At 35.3% G+C, this 18,945-nt stretch overlaps 1 protein-coding gene across 1 annotated transcript in view; it reads left to right on the top strand.

Annotated features, from left to right (window-relative positions):
• The window catches only part of UGGT2 (UDP-glucose glycoprotein glucosyltransferase 2), a gene marked incomplete at its 3' end in the record, with an annotated part of 73,484 nt that overhangs the window by 23,938 nt on the left and 30,601 nt on the right, over positions 1-18,945 (top strand). Inside the window, exons 10-19 of the mRNA XM_079539752.1 lie at positions 1,810-1,870; positions 5,999-6,090; positions 7,608-7,758; positions 8,965-9,084; positions 11,918-12,003; positions 13,189-13,324; positions 15,140-15,271; positions 16,266-16,430; positions 16,864-16,987; positions 17,067-17,165. Of these exons, the coding sequence (XP_079395878.1) occupies positions 1,810-1,870; positions 5,999-6,090; positions 7,608-7,758; positions 8,965-9,084; positions 11,918-12,003; positions 13,189-13,324; positions 15,140-15,271; positions 16,266-16,430; positions 16,864-16,987; positions 17,067-17,165 (1,166 nt within the window). The remainder of the gene's footprint in view (positions 1-1,809; positions 1,871-5,998; positions 6,091-7,607; positions 7,759-8,964; positions 9,085-11,917; positions 12,004-13,188; positions 13,325-15,139; positions 15,272-16,265; positions 16,431-16,863; positions 16,988-17,066; positions 17,166-18,945) is intronic.

Genomic DNA, 18,945 nt, shown 5'->3' with positions numbered 1-18,945 from the left:
TTTCATTATGCAAATTTTGGTTTGAAAATGGTGTATAAAAATTTTAGAACTATGGTTATGAAAATAAAAGTTCAATATTATATGTTCCTTAAAAATTGAAGGATTCTCTAGGCCATAAAAATTAATATGCCGTCCCTTGAAAGTTTCTTCCACTTCCTATTTTATAACCTGCATTTCTGTGTCAGCTGAAATGGATTTTACAAAATATCATCATATTTGAATAGTCTAACAAATGATACATTTCATGTTGATGTTTTGATAAGATTTTATAAGATAATTTACAGCTTTGGTTTGTTATTTATGTTTCAAAAATATCTGTTATTTAAGAATACAGTAACAGGAATTGAAATGCTCTTAGGTTTCTTCCTACAATCTTAAGCAATAATCATACACAACAGTCGTTAAGCTCACCCTCCACTGACTGCTGAGGGTGTTTTGACTGTTGTTTAGTACTGTCTTTGACATCACAGTTTGAGTTACACCATTCCTATTTTGGCCAATTTTAAGCCAACTATGGGCTTGTACAAATACAGTTCTTTCTTGACCATCTACTGCCATTTCATCTCATGTTCCGGAAGGGATTCGTGGTAACAAAAAGAACCTACCAGACTATTTAGAGGGGATCAGGGGAAAACGGAACTTACGTAGGGAAGGCTAAGCTGTGATGAATTCTGCAAACAAAATGTGGAAATCACATTGTTTGCTTGTAACAAGGTCTCCTTGATCACTTGAATTTTTATTTGAAGTAAACTGATCTTAAGTATTATTCCTGACATAGAGTAGAGAGAATTTATTAACAAGATTTATTAAACCATTTCTTTTTTTTTTGGAGAGAGTGGAAGTGAGAGTTTCTATATATATAACTGTTATACTGTACATATATAACTGTATATAAATAACTGTTTTGCTACTGTGAGTATTGAAGTTGACTTAGTTCTTAATTCTGTTTGGTTAATCTTCGGATTTAGAATGACTTCAGTTTTTCTTTAAGCCCCATCCAGATTTCCTAAACCATACTCAGTTACGTACATTTTTTTTGTGTTTGGGGAGAAAATATGTAGACAGTAGAGTATTTATGTTAGCACTTATTAGGTGGGGCTTCTTGTAATCTGATTAGATTAATTTTCCTCTGGGTGTACTTCACCTTAGCCTGATAGTGATAAACTTAGACCTCGTGGCAGGCGAAGGAAAAACAGTCTTGAAAGGTGAATAAGATAAAAAAAGGGGATTATTTCTTAGAAGTAGAATGGCTAAGAAAAGTAAATTTTCAACTGCTTGTGAATACTCAACATGTTCTTAATCAATAAATCTCTTTTCTAATCTCTCAGCCAATTTTAAAGAAGTCATTCTTTGCGTATGTTTTTGCAAAAGAAAGGGCAAAGCATCAGATTGTGTCCTTGGCCACCTGTGCTCTAACGCTGAGTAGAAATGAGTTACTAACATAACTTAAAATATACAAATATGACATTTGTTTAGGTAATATTTTAGATGATCATATGACTGACTTTTTTATAGTATGCATACTATTTTTCAGATAGGTAAGAGGAAAGACTGAGAGTTGTGTAAAAAAAAAAAAGGTAATAATACTACTTCAACAACACAGCATAACTTTGAAACTTACATTAACTAGAGTAGCACAGGAGAAGATATTTGTTTTAAAAATAAAACATAAGACTATGCATTGAGGCATTTTGTCTCAATTATAGCATTTTTCAATTCAGTACATTAAATATGATATTAAAATAATTTTGCATTAATTTAATTTTAAAATGAAAACGTTTGAGTGTGGCTGGTATTTTATTTTTACAGATCATTGACCAGAGTGCCTGTCGACAAGCAAATGAGAAATGAAATAGAAGAAAATCAGAAGGTTTGCTTTTATTTCTTCCAGTACCCATTTGAGTTACTGTCGTATTGTTGCGTTTGGACATCTGTATGAGTGCAGCAACTTTCACATGGTTTCTTTCTGAGCAGAAGTGTTATCATCATGTACTACATAAATAATATTGAAATTCTCAATTCATTATTTTTATTTTCTGCTGTTCTTGGCACTTCTGCCTTTCACCCTTTTTGCTTTGCAGAATTAGGCAAAGACAGACAGTTTTTTATGGAGCACTGTGTTCAGTCTTTCACTGTATGCTGTTATAGCTGTTAATCTTCTCTATTACTTGGTGTTGAATCTAGGTCTGCTGTTCATCTCACAGGGTGTGTCAGTTTGGAGCTTTCCACATTCCTGGAGTCACCTATACAACTCTTCTGCAGGCTATATTGAACATCATCTGTGATAAATGGTGGATTTATTTTCATCCTTGCTGCACTGCATCTTTTGTTCGTTGTATCACACAGAGAATCATCTGTGTGTTTTGGCTGATCTCAGGTCAATGCTAAGGTGCCTCTTTGCTTTTTCTGTCTCAGTATGGAGTTTGGATTTGTTGTTTCAAATTCAGTATTAAACAATAGCCGCCAAGCTTTTAGATTTGGTCACATGAAATGACAAATGATCATTCTTTTGTTTTTAACAAATTTGTAAAGACCTGGTTGTTTTTGTATCACTTGGTCATGTAAATGTCATACTTGACTGGATGGCATATCCATGTACTTAATCTTTCTTTAATATTTATTACTCAGTTTTTAGTTGACGTTGCTATTGTCTTGACAACCATTGTTAAGCAGTGTGTACTCAAGAAGCAGACATTTCTTCAAGTGGCTGTTTGCTGTCAAAGAGGGAGAGTGGTGAACAAACCCTGTAACTAGTTTTGGAAAATCTGATTTCTTGTTGTGTGCCAATTAAGTTCTGAGTAGGCAACATTCAGCTGATTTTTTCTGTGACTTCTGTTGGTCAGAACGTATGTTTTTGTATGATGTTAAGACTGACCAGCCAGTGCAGTGATGGAGTTTATTTCTTACTTAAGGCACTCTGCAACTTTTGTAACTTCCTCTTTTGCCATTTTTTCACCATCTTGTGCCTTTCACCCTTCTTGTGCCCAAGGTGCTGTATTGATTCTTGGGTAGATGATGCATTTCAGTGTTTTCTCTGAGATCTTTGGGTGAGCTTTGCATTATGGAGACTTCTTGCTTCTTCCTCTAGTGAAAAGTTTTACAGTTTTTGCTCATAGAAGCAGCGCAGTATCTGCACCCCTCTCTATGGCTTTCATTCTGAAAATGTGTTTTTCTGAGACATCTGAGACATGTGTTTTTCCGTATCTCCTTGTTGTAAAGGGCGTAGTCAAGATAAAGCAAAATGTAGCCCTGTCATAGTTTCTTCAGAGTATATGAATGTTAAGATCATGTCCTTCCATACCACTTGATGAAGTCTTTACAGTGTATTGCTTCAAGTACAGTTCTGTAAACACGAAAACAAAAAACGATTTCTTAAGCAAGATCTACTTCTCTCCCCAAAAATGCAGAAAAATTAAACAAACATCAGGAATTAAAATTGATATTATTAATAAATATGAGGACTAGGCAAGTATATAAGATTTAATTTGGAAAGGAGATAACTAAACTTAGACACATCTATATCAGTATCTAAACTCATAACAGTGGAGGTGTAGTCAGTGGACATGAAAAACAATTCAGCTCACTCAGTGGTTATTTTGTGGGTGTGACTGAGCTGCTTATACTTGGATTTCTGATGTCATTTGAGATGCCACAGGGTATCTGAGATAGCCACACAAGTCTGGTGATCATGATATGGGGACATCCTTTCTCCATAACTTGTACTTTCCAGACTTCATCTTGAAACCTTGCAGCGTCTCAAATGACATTGGAAATCTTTGTGGTTGATTATGTGAATCACTTTTATGATTCCATAGACTTACTGAATACATTAACTATAACAGGATCTTAGGCACTTAAGTTTATGTTTCATATTACATCCTACTTGAGACTACAGGTCTTTACACAGCTAAAAACTAAAATATGTTGAATAAAAGTAGGGAAACTTCCTGAACACTGCACAATAAATTGACATGTGCATTCTTGAACTGTAGTACATCCATCTAGCAGCAGGAGAGATATGATCTCACGCTGTGAGTAACTGAATGATTCCCTCTCAAGATAATGAAAGTTGAATAGTAAATGTAATGGGAGAAAATAAAGGTATTAAAAGTTGAAAGGCATGTGATGATTTAGATGTAATTAGTTGATATCTAACTAAAAAATAGACAAAGAACTCATATATATATATAAATAAAGAAGAACATCCAGTTAAACAAAACTTCCAGTGTAATAATTTGCTGACAGTTTAGCAAGAAGATAGTATATGGATGTTATGGACATTAAATTCTAGTCCTGGATGCCTAAATGCTCCTTCTATCATTGTTTGTTAAGGCAGATGGATGAACTGAACAATCAAATGCCTAGCATCAAAATTATGTAATATGTCTCAGCTCTGATTCAGCTCAGTTCTCCTGCAGTGATAATGAAGGATTTGAAAACCCTACAGAATTCCATTTCAGCATCTAGTGACTGATACTTCTTTGTTCTGACATTTTGCTAAGTTAATGTTTGTATGACCTAAATCAGCCAGTTGCAGTTTTATTAATATCTTATTAATAATAGAATCATCAAGGTAGGAAAGACCTCCACAATCATTTAGTCCAACTGTCCACCTACCACCGTTTCCACACTAAAGCATATTTCTTAGTACAACATCTAAACATTTCTTGAATGCATCAACCTTCTCCCTGGGAAGCCCATTCCAGTGCCTAACCACTCTTTCGAAGAAGAAATGTTTCCAGATGTCCAGCCTGAACCTCCCTTGGTCCAGTTTGAGGCCATTCTCTCTTATCCTATTACTGTTACCCGGGAGAAGAGGCCAATCCCCACCTCACCACAACCTCCCTTCAGCTGTAGAGAGCTTCCTCTTCTCCAGACTAAACAATCCCAGTTCCCTCAGCAGCTCCTCATAAGGCTTGTGCTTCAGATATCTCACCCTGACTGGAATCCTCCTTATGTTTGCTGTCTGCTCCTTGAATCAAGTGACATTAATGGGGAATTTTCTGTAGTTACAGGACTTTGTGGCACAACTCTGGTATTGAAACCATGGTCCGAATTAGATTTGCTAACTACGGATGCAGTCTTATAAGTGGAATAATATACAGTACAAGCTGCTTGGTCTAAGTGTGCTTTTCTTGAAACTGTATTTTTTGTTGTTTTATGCAATAAGTGAAAGCTAAATGGGAGGAAAAAGAAGTTTCTTTTTTTTCCCACTTCCTAGTTCTCTTTTGGGAATTAAGACAGATGTGGAAATCTGACAGTTCCTCATGATGTGAGCTTAAGTAAACTGCTGTTGTTGCTCCTGTTATCTTGCTATGGCCACTGTTGTTAGTTTGAACAGCATGGTGCCTCACTGCTTTCTGGGAAAAAAAAATTATAAGGCAGTCTGTACTAAAAAATTCCTTCTTCACTCGTTTATTTAAATATTGTGGAGTTTTTTCTTCTTTGGAAAGCAAGGATATGCTCCTTCTCCTTGTCTGTTTTTTTTCAAGGTACCTTTGATAAGTGAGATTGTTTGCTTCTAATCTATCTTTACTGTATTCCCCCAAGTTGCTACTGCACATTTTTTGAATGCTGGAAGATATTGAGAAAGCTGGTTTCTAGTAGAGGACTGAAGGCCACATATAGGGTCTCCATTTGGAAGTTAATGGATTTTAGGAAGACTGTTCTTGGGGTAATTTTTCAAAAAAATATGAGTTGAATTTTTATATTTGTGTGTATTTTCACTTTTGGTCAGTAGACAGTGAAAATGTGTACAAGTAGGAGCGATGTAGGTTGTTTTTTGGGGCATATTCACTTATATTTCCTGAAGGTCTGGAAGTGTAGAAGTATGCATTCAATATTTTTACTAATAACACTCAGATAAAAGAAGTTACCATGCTGAAGAGATTTGATGTGTCTGTTCTGTAGGATTACTTATAGTTTTGTACATACGCCTGTGTCTGTGTGTTAGTGTTTACATATACCTAAATAATTAGCCATACTTTTCATTTCTAAGCACCTTCATGAAACACTTGGAATCCAACCTGGTGAAGCACGTTTATTTCTAAATGGCCTTCATATTGACCTGGATTTTCATGATCCATTTAGGTAAGACAATATGTTTGTCTTGAAAATTACAGGATTACAAAGAATACTGGAGTTGTGCTCATGGTGACAATGTGTTGCTCTCTGGGAGCCAGGAAATATTCCAAAAGAGAGTTTTGCTTTGAATACCAACAGTGTGGAAGAAATTGAAAAAAGTATTTTTTCTAGGAATGTGTGTTCTGTAACTTATATATAATTTCATGTCTTCCCACTTAAAATTAATTTGGAAATGGAAGGAATTCAACATGTATGCATACAAAGATGGGAAGAATGCTTCTGAAAAAATAAATAAAGTGCATTCTCATCTTCATTTTATAAGAGTCAGGGGGAAAAAAAAATAAGTATTACATTCAGCTGGATTATTTCAGGCATGTCAGTGAGTCTGTGTCTGGTAATTTTTTTCCAATGAATTCTGTTGTTATGATCTGGCTTAAAAAATCTTTTTGCAGTTTGTGTAATTACAGTATAATTATATTTCCTATGATTTGCCTCTCAAAATTTGTGGACATTTTCCATTCTTTATGTTGTCAACAGTAGGACGGACATGAGTACTTCAAAATCATCTTTGTTGGTTTTTACTGTCCATAAATTTGCTGATAGTGAGACAGAAGGGTTCGTTTTTTTTTCCTTATCCTGTGATTTGGCAACCTGCAATTCTTATTTTTTTATTTTCTCACCCACAGTGCATTCTCCATTCTCATGGAGATACATAAACTTCATTGATTCTAGCATTTGTATTTGTTTTGTTTTATTTTGTTTTTTTAACTTACCTTTTTTTCTCAGCCAGAGTGTTGAGCAGAGACAGTTGCATCTTCCTTTTTTTTAATAATGATGCAAATAATAGTAGGCATATTAAAATGATAATTCTAAGTCCAATTTCAATTAATTTAGAAGAAACTTCTCAGAATACAGAAAACTCAGAATGAAATGGAAATTAAGACATGTAAAATCTGTGTTCCAACAAGCAAGTATTTCAGGCTTGTTTCCTGTTGCTATATTGAATTTTCAAAGTGCAGCAAGTATTACAGAGTCCTCTGGGGGCTTTCTTCACATCACCTTAGCTATCTGTTTCCTCCCCACCATTTCCATAGCCCTGCCATGATGCAGACGTAGGGCTTGCCTGTGTCTCCATTGATTGCTGCCTATCTCCAGGTCTGCAAAGCTGCTGCTTAGAGTATCCACTCTTGGGTTTCTGCCTCAGCCAGGACAGTGCAACAAGCAGCCTTCCAGTTTGCTGTCCTGCCACTTCTTCTTAAAGATAGAGGAAATCTTCGTGTAAAATAAATGTGAATAAACAAGAGTTGTATGATCTGTTATAATTCTATTTTGAAATATATTGAAGCTACATGTGTGCAGTGGTAGGAATAAACTTTGGTTTTGACATTGACAGCAGGAGAACATAAGAATTATTTTTAATGCTAAAAATAAGCCTTGGATTAAGAGTCTGTGAAATATTTTTCCTTCTTATGCTTTGAAAAGAATTCTATATAGTCATTATGCTTTTTTTTTTCCTGAAAAAGTATTTTAGAGACACTTAAAGTGGAAGGGAAAGTAATGCATGGCCTTCATGAACTTGGAATCCAGGAGGAAATCCTGAGTAAATTTATGAGATTGCATATTCATCCAGCAGATAACAGCTATGCACTAGACATTCGTCACTCTTCCATAATAGTGAGTATTTAAAGAATTATTTATTTAAATACTATATATTTATTAACCCTATCTAAGAAAAGTCCTGGGTTTTTGGGTTTTGTTTTGAAATACTGCGCATAAAAACATATTTTTGAGGGTGGAATCTCTTTAGTGTATTTTAGGGTTAGCTTTCTCTTGTGTATGCCTCAGTAAAATTGGAATGTGTAGGATGTTTAGAAGAAATGAAGAGTGGATTGAAGAGTAGTTGCACATCGTAGTAGAATTTGACTTTGAAGCAACTGATCTCGCTGTGTAACATCTTTGTGTTATGGAAGGCTGCAAAGTGTACCTTACAAATACGATAAGTGAATTGTGGAGAACATAGAGGTGCTCACAGTTGTCCAATGTCCAACTTATCAAAGTTTATCTTTGGTCCTAGTTTTCAAAACAAAGATTATGTGCAAATGGAAAGGCATCAAAATACTCATTTTCTTCAACTGAAAGAAGCCTGTATCTTTCTTTTGTTTGCCAGTTTTAGATAGTTTGCACATAAAACGGTATAAGAGCAGTACACAGTCATTAATAATAATCACAGAATCACAGAATTGTGGGGGTTGGAAGGGACCTCCAGAGATCATCGAGTCCAACCCCCCTGCCAAAGCAGGTTCCCTATATAATAATAATATAATAAATATAATAAACTATATAATAAATAAAATAATAAATATAATAATGTGAAAGTGAAAGGAAAAGGTGGAACTGTATTTTTAGAGACACATAAATATAGACTGAAATTGACAATATATTAATTACTCAGTTGTTCTGATACATAGTAAGTGCTACAGCAGGTGACAAATAAACCTTGCTTGTTTTTCAGTATGGTTATGTTCTGTTACACACATAGCTGCCTGATTAGCTGTTAAGACCTTAATGTTGCAAAAGTACTTTTCACACTTGAAATAATGTTTTTATTTGCATCTTGATACAGAACACGAGGGATCTTTTTTCCTCTTCCTTTCACAATTAGTTTTATAACATACTGTGAATTGAAAAAAAATGAAGTGTTATTGAAAATAAAGGATCTATTAATTTTACAATCTATTTTCTGTTGCTAATTAAGAAAAGAGGGTAAGTGATTTTACTTTTTCCGGATTTTCTGTGTATTTCAGTACAGCTTTATTTGTACATCCATATTTTATCCATTAGGTAATGTGTGTTTTTAAATGGTTGGCTTTTTTGTTTTAGTGGATTAACAACATAGAAAAGGACCGCAGCTACGTTACATGGCCTGCAAGCTATCAGGAACTGCTAAAACCCACATTTCCTGGAGTTATACCACAGATTAGACGCAATTTATATAATTTGGTAAGTTTGGAGAAGTTGATTTTTTGCACAGTATGTATGTATTGCTATATGCACAGGCAGTTTATTGAAAAACTCACATACTTTGTGAGCCTGCTGCTTGTGTTGTCGGTCTTATGTGATTATTAACATGATTTCTAGAAGTGTTATTTCTTTTATCTACTGAGCATAGCAGATTTTTGGTGATTTATTTATATGAAATCATCTCAGAATTATAATTAATATTAAATATTGCATTCTGCAAAAAGAGTTTCTTGGTAACCTAGACTTCTTTTCTAATCATGATGTAAGTATGTGTATGTTGGTACATTTTGTGTACATTTGGCCATGGATAATAGACAACAGATATTAATGATCAAAGACAGAAGAAAGATACAGTACTGCATCTTCAAATTAAATTCTTCAAAGTAGGTAAGAGTAAAGGGTCATAAGTGAAGACTCTAAAACTGGAGTTCAAAAACCTTACTTAAAGTAAGCTTACTATAAGAGCTGTGTATTACTTGTCAAAGAAGAATAGAATTGAGTTGGAAGGACCCTTAAAGGTCATCCAGTCCAGCTCCCCTGCGAAGAACTGGGACACCTACAGCTAGATCAGGGTGCTCAGAGCAACAAGAAATTATTTTTAAATCTGTCTGATTTCCCACAACAGTTAACTTGTGAATGTCCAACTGAGATTAGTTAATTGAGAAAGTTCTTATTATAGATGCTGCCATAAAAAGCAATATTTTAATTCCCTATTTATTTTTTAGTTTAGAGGCATTGCAAGCAAGCTGTTAATCTGTGTTTATGCTATGCAACTGACCTCATTATAAATTAACCTCTTAGTTTACTGAAATCATAGAACATAGAATCATAGAATCGCTCAGGTTGGAAAAGACCTTAAAGACCATTGAGTCCAACCATGACCTAACCATACTACCCCAACTCTAACAACCCTCTGTAAATCATGTCCCTGAGCACCACATCCAAATGGTTGTTAAACACATCCAGGGATGGTGACTCAACCATAGACCAACAGCCTATTCCAGTGCTTAACAACCCTTTCAGTAAAGAAGTGTTTCCTGATATCCAACCTAAACTTACCGTGGGGAAACATAAGGCCATTTCCCCTCATCCTGTCACCAGTGAGAAGAGACCATCCTTCATAGAGTCACCATTGTGATTAGTAAGTAAAGAGCACTATGAAGAGACAAAAGGTGAAGATTGAAATTATGTACCAGCAGGCCACCAACTTCTAGAGGAAAGCGTCATTTTAAAACTGTATTAGAAAGTGTTACCAGTTTCCTGGAAGACTCACCTCTGGTTTAGGTTTCCTTCTCAAGCAATTAGGTTGCCTTTATATATCGTTGAAGAGTTACACGTGGAAATGCAAAATAATGAAAGATCCGCCTGGATTTATAGTTTAAGAGGTGGAAAGAATACATGGGATTAGCACTGAAGGATGCAGGAAGGGAGTTATTCAAGCCCTGCAAGGAAAAAAATGTTGTGAATTTCTTCCGATTTGTCGGATACAATAATTAACACTCTTCAACCTCTCTGCCAAGGAAATTACATAAATGATAATCAAAATGCAGTATTTTTGCAGTTTGACAGAGAAATGCAAACTTTTAAAATTTTTTTTTAGTAAAGAGGAAAATAAATCATGAGCTACTTCCACATAATGAATAAAGCATCAATGACTTATTTTTTTTTTTAATTAATACTAGTGTATAATTAGTGCTTACCTAACAAAAAATGCTTATGATTATTTTCTTTAAAATCACACAAAATTAATATTATTTTGGGGGGTAGGGGTAGCTCTGCTGCTTCCTTCTGCTGTATTGTAATTCTTGGACCTTCGTGACAACACATTTTTTTTCCAAAGGACATTTGCTGAGTGCATTGCAAAGAATAGTTTCTACTCAATGATTGAACCAAACATCAGTATTCCATTTTTTTCTTCCCCATAAAATTGTTTTCTTCCTTTTACACTCTGCAATGTCTGACTTGGGCATTGTTTTGTCAGGAGCTTTTCATTACTACATGTAGATAATTCCCAATTATCAATTTATTTTCTTCATAGAACATTACTGACTAAAGATGGTGCTTAATTGTCCATGTTACAGAAAGATTAGGTTCAAAGGCATACTAATTATAGAGGTCTGTAGCCTATTTTTTCCTCTGTATGTATAATTATGTATGACTTAGTAAGTTAAGGAAGCAGCTATTGCAGATTTAAATTAAAATAATTACAAAAGGAATTTGCGTGAAGCTCAGTGTATTAAAAGAAAACGAAAATACAAACAATATGATTAAAAATGCATATTTGTAATGAAGCACAAATTGTGTATAATATATATTGCATAAGTATTTAGTGTACCAATGTGATGATTAAATCTGCATAAGTATAATCTATCCATGCAGACAAATACCAGATTTAGATTCGATGTATGCTTAAAAGAGTATTTTATACCTCAAGCTTCAACAAGTGAAACAGTGAATACAAGCCTATGTGAGACAGAAGAGAAGAATTTCTTCCAGTTCTCCTTTTTTCAGTTAAAGTCTTATGTCAACATATTCTGTTTACTTGTTTTAGTTTGGTTTTCATGACAGAAGAGAGTTAGATGCAAATAGTAATGCAAAAATTAGCATTACATCCTTTTAAGTATAATTAAAAAAAATAAAACGGTGACTCAGTATTTCCTCCAAATTCATTAATTCTGAAGTTTTCTTCTTTTTTTACTATTAATGGTTTCTTACAATTAGTGTTATAGGAAATTGAAAATAGTTGGAGTGCATAGCGCTGAAATTAGCATGAAGAAAAAATACTGGTCTGTAATATCTTTTCTCTTACTAGGTACTTTTTGTTGATCCTGTCCAAGAAGATACAGACGATTATATGAAACTGGTGGAATTATTCTATCATCACAATGTACCACTTCGGTAAGGAAAACCTGAAAGTATTGAAGGAAAGTCTTGAAAGAAAGCTGCTTTCCTTTTTGCATCTTCTATTCTGCTAGGCAAAGGTGTGAATTCCAATGAAGTCCAATGCCACAACATTCTAATAAGCCATTATCTGTATGCTACTCTCGTTAAGCCTGTGAAGTATTAAAAATTCTGAAGCTAATGAGCTGAAAGAGATTATATACCTGACTGTGTGAAAGATGTACTGCAAACACCTGATAAAAAGTTATGTTCTCAAATACTCCTGCTGGATGCCCATGTGAAATTGCATGCTAAGCAAAATGAATATCCTGTAAGAAGGCAGATAATTGGTAAAAACACAATTTGAGATTTTTTGTTTGTTTTAGTTCTTTGAATTGTGTTTACTGTATGTAATTTTGTTGTTTTAAAAATATCTAAAGACCAAACTGAGATTGACCTCAGAAGAAATTAGTCATTCAAGTCTGAACAAGGAATCACCCAAGAGGAGGAGATGCTTTCCAGCTGTTCCTTTGCCTACTTTATGACAAAATGGATTGTTCTTTGAAGCATCTGTTTTCTCAGGTTGTGAGAGGGTGCTCAAACGAGATCCAGAGTTCAGCAAGATGAAGTCCATGTTAAGTATTTAAAATCTTCCAATGAGATAGCTTTTGTTTCCCTAGTAAATTACAGGATCTAAAATTTTAAGTTGCCTTTAAACTTTTACTAGTTCTGATCTTTTTCTTTTTTCTTTTTTTCTTTTTTTTTTTTTTTGCATTTTTTATCATTATTTGGTGACAAAAAAAAAAAAAGTAACAGAAAGTAGATATTATCTGTGCATCTCTGTCACTATTTGCTTCAGTCCTTGAGGAGAATGTAGCACAGAACCTAATTTGCCTTTCCTGGAACAAAACAACATAAGAGCAGCCAAATGGGGTCAGACCGAAGAAGAATTTAGATCAGTTTGTCTGCAATAGGCTGAAAAGAGCTGCCTGAGAAAGAACAGGCCAACTGGGTATTTTGCCTGAATATTTTCACAGTCTTCATACGTTTGGAGGTCAAAGAATTTCAGACCTAGATACAGTTTCTGACTGTTTAGCAACCTTCAGTGCATAAACTTTTATATTTCTCCTTCGAATTCATGTACTAGAATGTGTATAAAATCAGTGTTTTCTTAAAATGTGTGATCCTTTTGTTTCTTTATAGAATTGGATTTGTTTTCATTTTAAATACAGAAGAAGAAATTGATGGAAATGAAGATGCTGGAATAGCTCTTTGGAGAACTTTTAATTATGTTGTGGAGGAATCTGACACCTTTCAAGCCACTACCTGCATAATTAATGTTAGTTTATTTTACAATAAATCTATTTTTTTAAAGTTGGTTACTTGTCTACATAGTTAGGATTTTGCTGCCTTGTGTCAGCGTGGTAAATTTGCATTTACTTCACATGAAAGCAAATTATTAAGAAGTGTATAGCACTAATTTACCCCATAGTTATTTGAAAAAAATATTTTCCTTCTCTGGAAACCAACATTCATGTTTTAGCTATATATAGGCTTCTTTTGAGGACATAAAGAAGTAGACATGTATCTTACGTATGTGGAGAAACAGCAAAATGATTTGGAAAATAATAATGGAAATGTGGAAAAATGATTCTTGGTATTATTCTTGGTAACATCATGTACCTGTCTCTGTTCTGCATCTCTTGAAGATGCATTGTAAACTTGCTCTGGCAGTTTTATATGCTTTGGAAAACCTTCGTTATTCCGTAGCACAGAACGCGCAGCAGAGTAAGATGAGTTGTCCTGGGTCATGCTTAGGCTGCTTTTGAGTGTCAAAACCATGGAAATATTGCAGAGTTGCAGTTTAAGAAACAAGTAGAGAAGATGTAGATTCATGGAGAGAGTAAAATTTCAGAGACAAAGGAGGAGGTGACTGTAGGGAAATAAAGTGAACAGTCTATGTGAAGAATCTTCAAGCATGAATGCAAACAGAGTATCCTATTAATACATTATATTTCTTTTCTACACTTTGTTTTCTTCTGTTCGGTGCCTAAAAACCAATGTTAAAGGGATTTTATAAACAGGAAGGAAATCAACTTTTTACACAGGTAGATAGTGGTAGGACAAGAAGGAATGGTTGTAAAATGAAGGATGAGATGCTGGCACAGGCTGCCCAGAGAGCTTGTGGATGCCCTGTCTCCGGAGGTATTTAAGGACAGATTGGATGGGCCGTGGGCAGTCTGATCTATGACTTGATCCAGCTGCAGGTAACCCTGGCTGTGACAGGGGGTTGGAACATGATGATCCTTGAGGTCCCTCCCATCCCAAGCCATTCTATGACTCTAATGTCATAAACTCAGAAAGCTAAAGATAAAAAGAATTGAAGTCATGAGGAGTACCTGCGAGTGTTAGAATCTGAAACACAGTCATGACTGCTATCCATGACCACATTAAAAATATCACTTCACAGTGCTTTATTTTTTTTTTTTTTAAAGAGCATTTTTTCTATTTCATATTTCCAGTCTATTTCACATAATGTCATGATATAAAAAAGAGATGATAAATATAGGTTGACAAAAATAAGATTCAGTAAAACAAAGCCTCAGAGATACCCATAGCTGTAGAGATAAATGGATTAGACTGATCTCATTTGAAAAGAAATGAGAATTGTTTCCTCATTCAGATTTATTTTGTATGCTTGATGGAAGTAATGAAATCTCATGCTATGAAATAAAGTAGCAAGGTAGGGAAAAAATATTGATTACCTATTCAGGTTTGAATTCATCCCATATAGATTCAGGTAACCAGTGGTGGTTATGTAGACTAAATTAAGAATTTAGATTCCTTCTCTCATCGGTGGAGGGAAATAAGATTTTACATTTAGTTCACATAAGTGTGTTTTCTTTCCTTCTTCAAATTTAAACTAAAGATATAAAAGTAGCTTTATCAAAACAGTGAAAAATTGTGTGTGTGTGATGGTGGTAATTACTAAAGGAATATAAAGGTTGCAGTACGGCAACTAAAGCAATATAATACTATACCAATATAAAAATTACTGCAGCACAATAAAAACATGAGATTTATTTCATTTTTATTTTCTTTTATGGATTTTATTATTACAGAAATTACTTTTTTTCTGTTACAATTTTTACAGATGTACCATGAAGTGAAAGATGGAAATGTTCTGACAGTGAATCATGTGATAAATATTCTTAGAAGAGAATACCCTTATGCTGATGTTCAGAGCATACTAGGTGTTCATTCTGAGTATGATGAAGGGAGGAAGGTATGTTGAGAGCTAAATGGTAAGAAATATTGCAGTTTGTACACAGTTGAGTCTCTACATTTGCTAAGCTGGAAGGCTACTAAATATTAAAGCAAGTAAATACGGTAGCTTTGAGTTAAAGTTTTTTTCAATCACCGATCAGTTTTAGTGGAAATGCTGAAAGGGTTTCTGTATTGCAGCTCTCACTGTTAAAATTTACTACTGCCAACTGTTTTCAGGAGCAGAATTTTTTTATTTTTTCCTGGTAAGCATGTCTCCCACTCTCAAGAAACTGTTTATCTGTGTGTTCTGTGTGAGGAGCTGAAGCCCATCTTCTCAGCAAATTGCTGGTTCCTTTAGTTGGGCTTTCAGGTTAGTTTTCTTTGGGAAGGACAACTCAGGGACTGAGCTGCCTCTACAGTAGGACTATGGGACTGCAGTGAAATTCTGAGAGGAGACAGTGGGATGACAGGAAGATGGATACAGATACTGCATAGAGTTTGTGGCCATCCGTAAAAGGTGAAGGGATTTACTCTGGTTCCAATTTTATTTGTATTTTTGTCGCTGAGTTTGGTAGTGCTTGCCTTTCATATAAGCTTGGCTTCTAAATGTGAAAACCTTTTGAGGGTTTTTGGGATGCCGCCTTTGGAGAAGGGCTTTGATACAACCGTAGTTTGAGGTGGATCAATGTAGGCTTTTTCTCAGAAGTTATTGGCTAAGAATACTAAGCAAAATAAAATAATATTTCTCAGCAAGATGATAAGAGCAGAAATTTTGAAATCCATATAGAGGTTAAATCAAATGCTTTGTCATTCTCTTTCAGAATTGAGTGCAGCATGTCCTATTTGTTTCCAAACAGTTCCCATTTTGTCCTTGCTACTCATGAAAATCTGTGATAACAAGCAGTAGCGAGAGATTTGAGTTTGTTGTCTCTTTGTACTAGTTTCTTTTCTTTTTTTTCTTTCTGTAGTCAGTCACAGTCCATTTAATCCTGTGATATTTCTGATATATTCAGGCAGGAGCAACCTTTTATAAAAAGACCGGCCTGGGTCCGTTACCTCAAGCTCTGTTTAATGGTGTGCCCTTCAACAAAGAAGAGATGAATGCTGCAGAGTTAGAGGCCGTTATTCTTCAGAGAGTTATGGATGCCAGTGGGTTCTTCCAGAGGGCAGTGTTCATGGTATGTTTAAAATTTCTTAATGAATGCAAGATGAATTATTTGGCAATTTAAGTTGTGGATTGTGTTTTTTGCAATGCATTGGTGTAAAATTAATAATATGAAGGCTGAAGTTGCGTTGTTATTTAAATTTACGGTCATTATTTTGAAACAGTGTATTTAGATTATACAGATATAAGGAGCAACTGAGCTTGTTCAAGTCACATGGAATTTTTCAATCAGAAACTGAGAACTTGTTGTAGCTGTTCTTTGGAAAAGGTGCATCTGATATTTTGAATTGCTACCTGTGTGACATATTATTGACTGGAAGCTGTCCATAGCTTTTATAGATTTAGCTTTAAACTCTGTTGACAGACGGTATAGATGTGTGGTGGTCTTTGTTTGTCTTAAAACTGTCAGGATACTGATTTCTGTATTTTTTCCCCTTTTAATACAGGGTTTGTTAAATGATCACATAAATGCAGTAGATTTTCTTACGGATCAGAACAATGTCGTTTCTCATATAAACCCCAGTATTCTTGGAGCAGAAAGGAGATACCTACATTTCAGATCTACATCTGGTAACTACTTTTCTCAGCATAATTGTTTACTGTTATTTTCCTTGTCTAAGTCTAACATGTTGTATTTTACATTTTGCAGTTCCATTTGATGTGCAGGACTTCTCTACTTTCTCCTTTTTGGACTCACAAGATAAAAGTGCTGTAATTTCAGACAGCATGAAGTATTTAACAAAAAAGGGTACGTTAATTTTGTTAGAGTATATGACTGTGTGCATATGGTGTGTGTATGGGTATTACAAACTGATGAAATTTGACAGTGAAATATCCCAAGTACATAAGTGTCTCCAAGATGTCAAGTATGTAGAAAAATATCCCAATATGGATTACAGAATGACTTGGGTTAGAAGAGACCTTAAAGATCATCCAATTCAAATCCCTCTGCCTTGGATTGGGTTGCCACCCACTAGGTCAGGCTGCTCAGTGCCCCATCCAGGTTCCAGGGATGCCCCATCCATAGCTTTTCTGGACAGCATGTTCCAGTGCCTCACCACGTTCTCAGTAAAAAATTTCCACCAAACATCTAACCTCTTTTAGTGTAAAGCTGTTATCAGTGATCCTATCACTATCCGACCATGCAAAAATTTGTACTCCATCTTCTTTATAAACCCCCTTAAGTTCTGAAAGGTCACAGTGAGGTCTCCCTGTAGCCTTCTCCAGACTGAGCAGAAGCTCAGCTCCCTCAGCCTGTCTTTATGTGAGAGGTGCTCCAGGTCCTCTTGATCACCTTTGAGGCCTTCCTCTGGACTTATTACAAAAGCTCCACGCCGTTCTTTTGCTGCGGGCTCCAGAGCTGAATGCAGTACTCGAGATGGGGCTTCGCATGGGCAGAGCAGAGGAGGACAGTCACTTCCCTCATGATGCTGGCCATCAAGGCGGATCCCTGAAGGAGGTTCCACTCATCACTGGCCTCCGTATCGGGACATTAAGCCACTGGCCACAACTCTGGCTGCAGCCACCCAGCTAAGGCCTCATCCACTGATCAGTCAAACCTTCGAACGCAAATCTCTCCAACTAGAGATAAGAATATGCTGTGGGAGCATGAAAGAGGCCTTACAGAAGTCCAGGAAGATGACAACATTGGTTGGTCTTCCCTGGGCAACTGATGTATTCTCACTCTAGCATAGAAGACCACCAGACTGGTCAGGCATGGTCTGCCCTGAGTGAAGCCGAGCTAAGGGACGGATTGAGTCAGTCTGTCCTGAGCTAAGGGACGGATTGAGTCAGTCTGTCCTGCGTGTGCCTTCGCGTTGCTTCTGGAAGGATCTGTTCCATAAAATGTTCTGCCGAAACCCGGGATTGAACCAGGGACCTTTAGATCTTCAGTCTAACGCTCTCCCAGCTGAGCTATTTCGGCTTACAGTTTGGTGTCCCAGCTATCTCCTTTTAGGAGCCAAATTAAATCCTGTTGTTGTAAACATAAATGGTAACAACTTGGTAGTTATTCTAGATTTTAAAGGGCATATTCAGTTTTCAGACTACTCTTATTTACAGTATTATAATATGAAGGCTGGAGTTCTTTATAATATTTATATGCAAATTATGCATTTCTGCAGTTTGATGATGATTGATTTTATTTATTATTTCCTATTTATTTTGCCTGTAATTAGATTTTGATATTTGAAGATTCGTGTTTCTATAGCAAAGGAAAAAAAATGTGTTCTGATGGATTGTCACTTGTACATTTTATCTTGCTAAAACCCATGGGTTTTTGTACAGTTAAAATACTTTGATGTAATGTATTGCATGTATATCCCTCTGAGTTACACTGTGAGAACATCTTGTCATAGTTGACTACTGCTGATTTACAGTATCCCATCATGGAACAGAATATTTCTGTTAGCAAAGTGCTATTCTTTCAGTAATTATTTATGTGGCATTTACATGGTTTTTACTTGCTCCGCTATCAGAAACATATTTAACATTTCTTTAGAATAAATTTATTCATCTCTATTTGATTC

Source organism: Tetrao urogallus (genome assembly GCF_951394365.1).
Source record: "Tetrao urogallus genome assembly, chromosome: 1".
NCBI classification, from domain to species: Eukaryota; Metazoa; Chordata; class Aves; order Galliformes; family Phasianidae; genus Tetrao; species Tetrao urogallus.
This window is presented reverse-complemented; position numbering and strand designations above follow the sequence as displayed.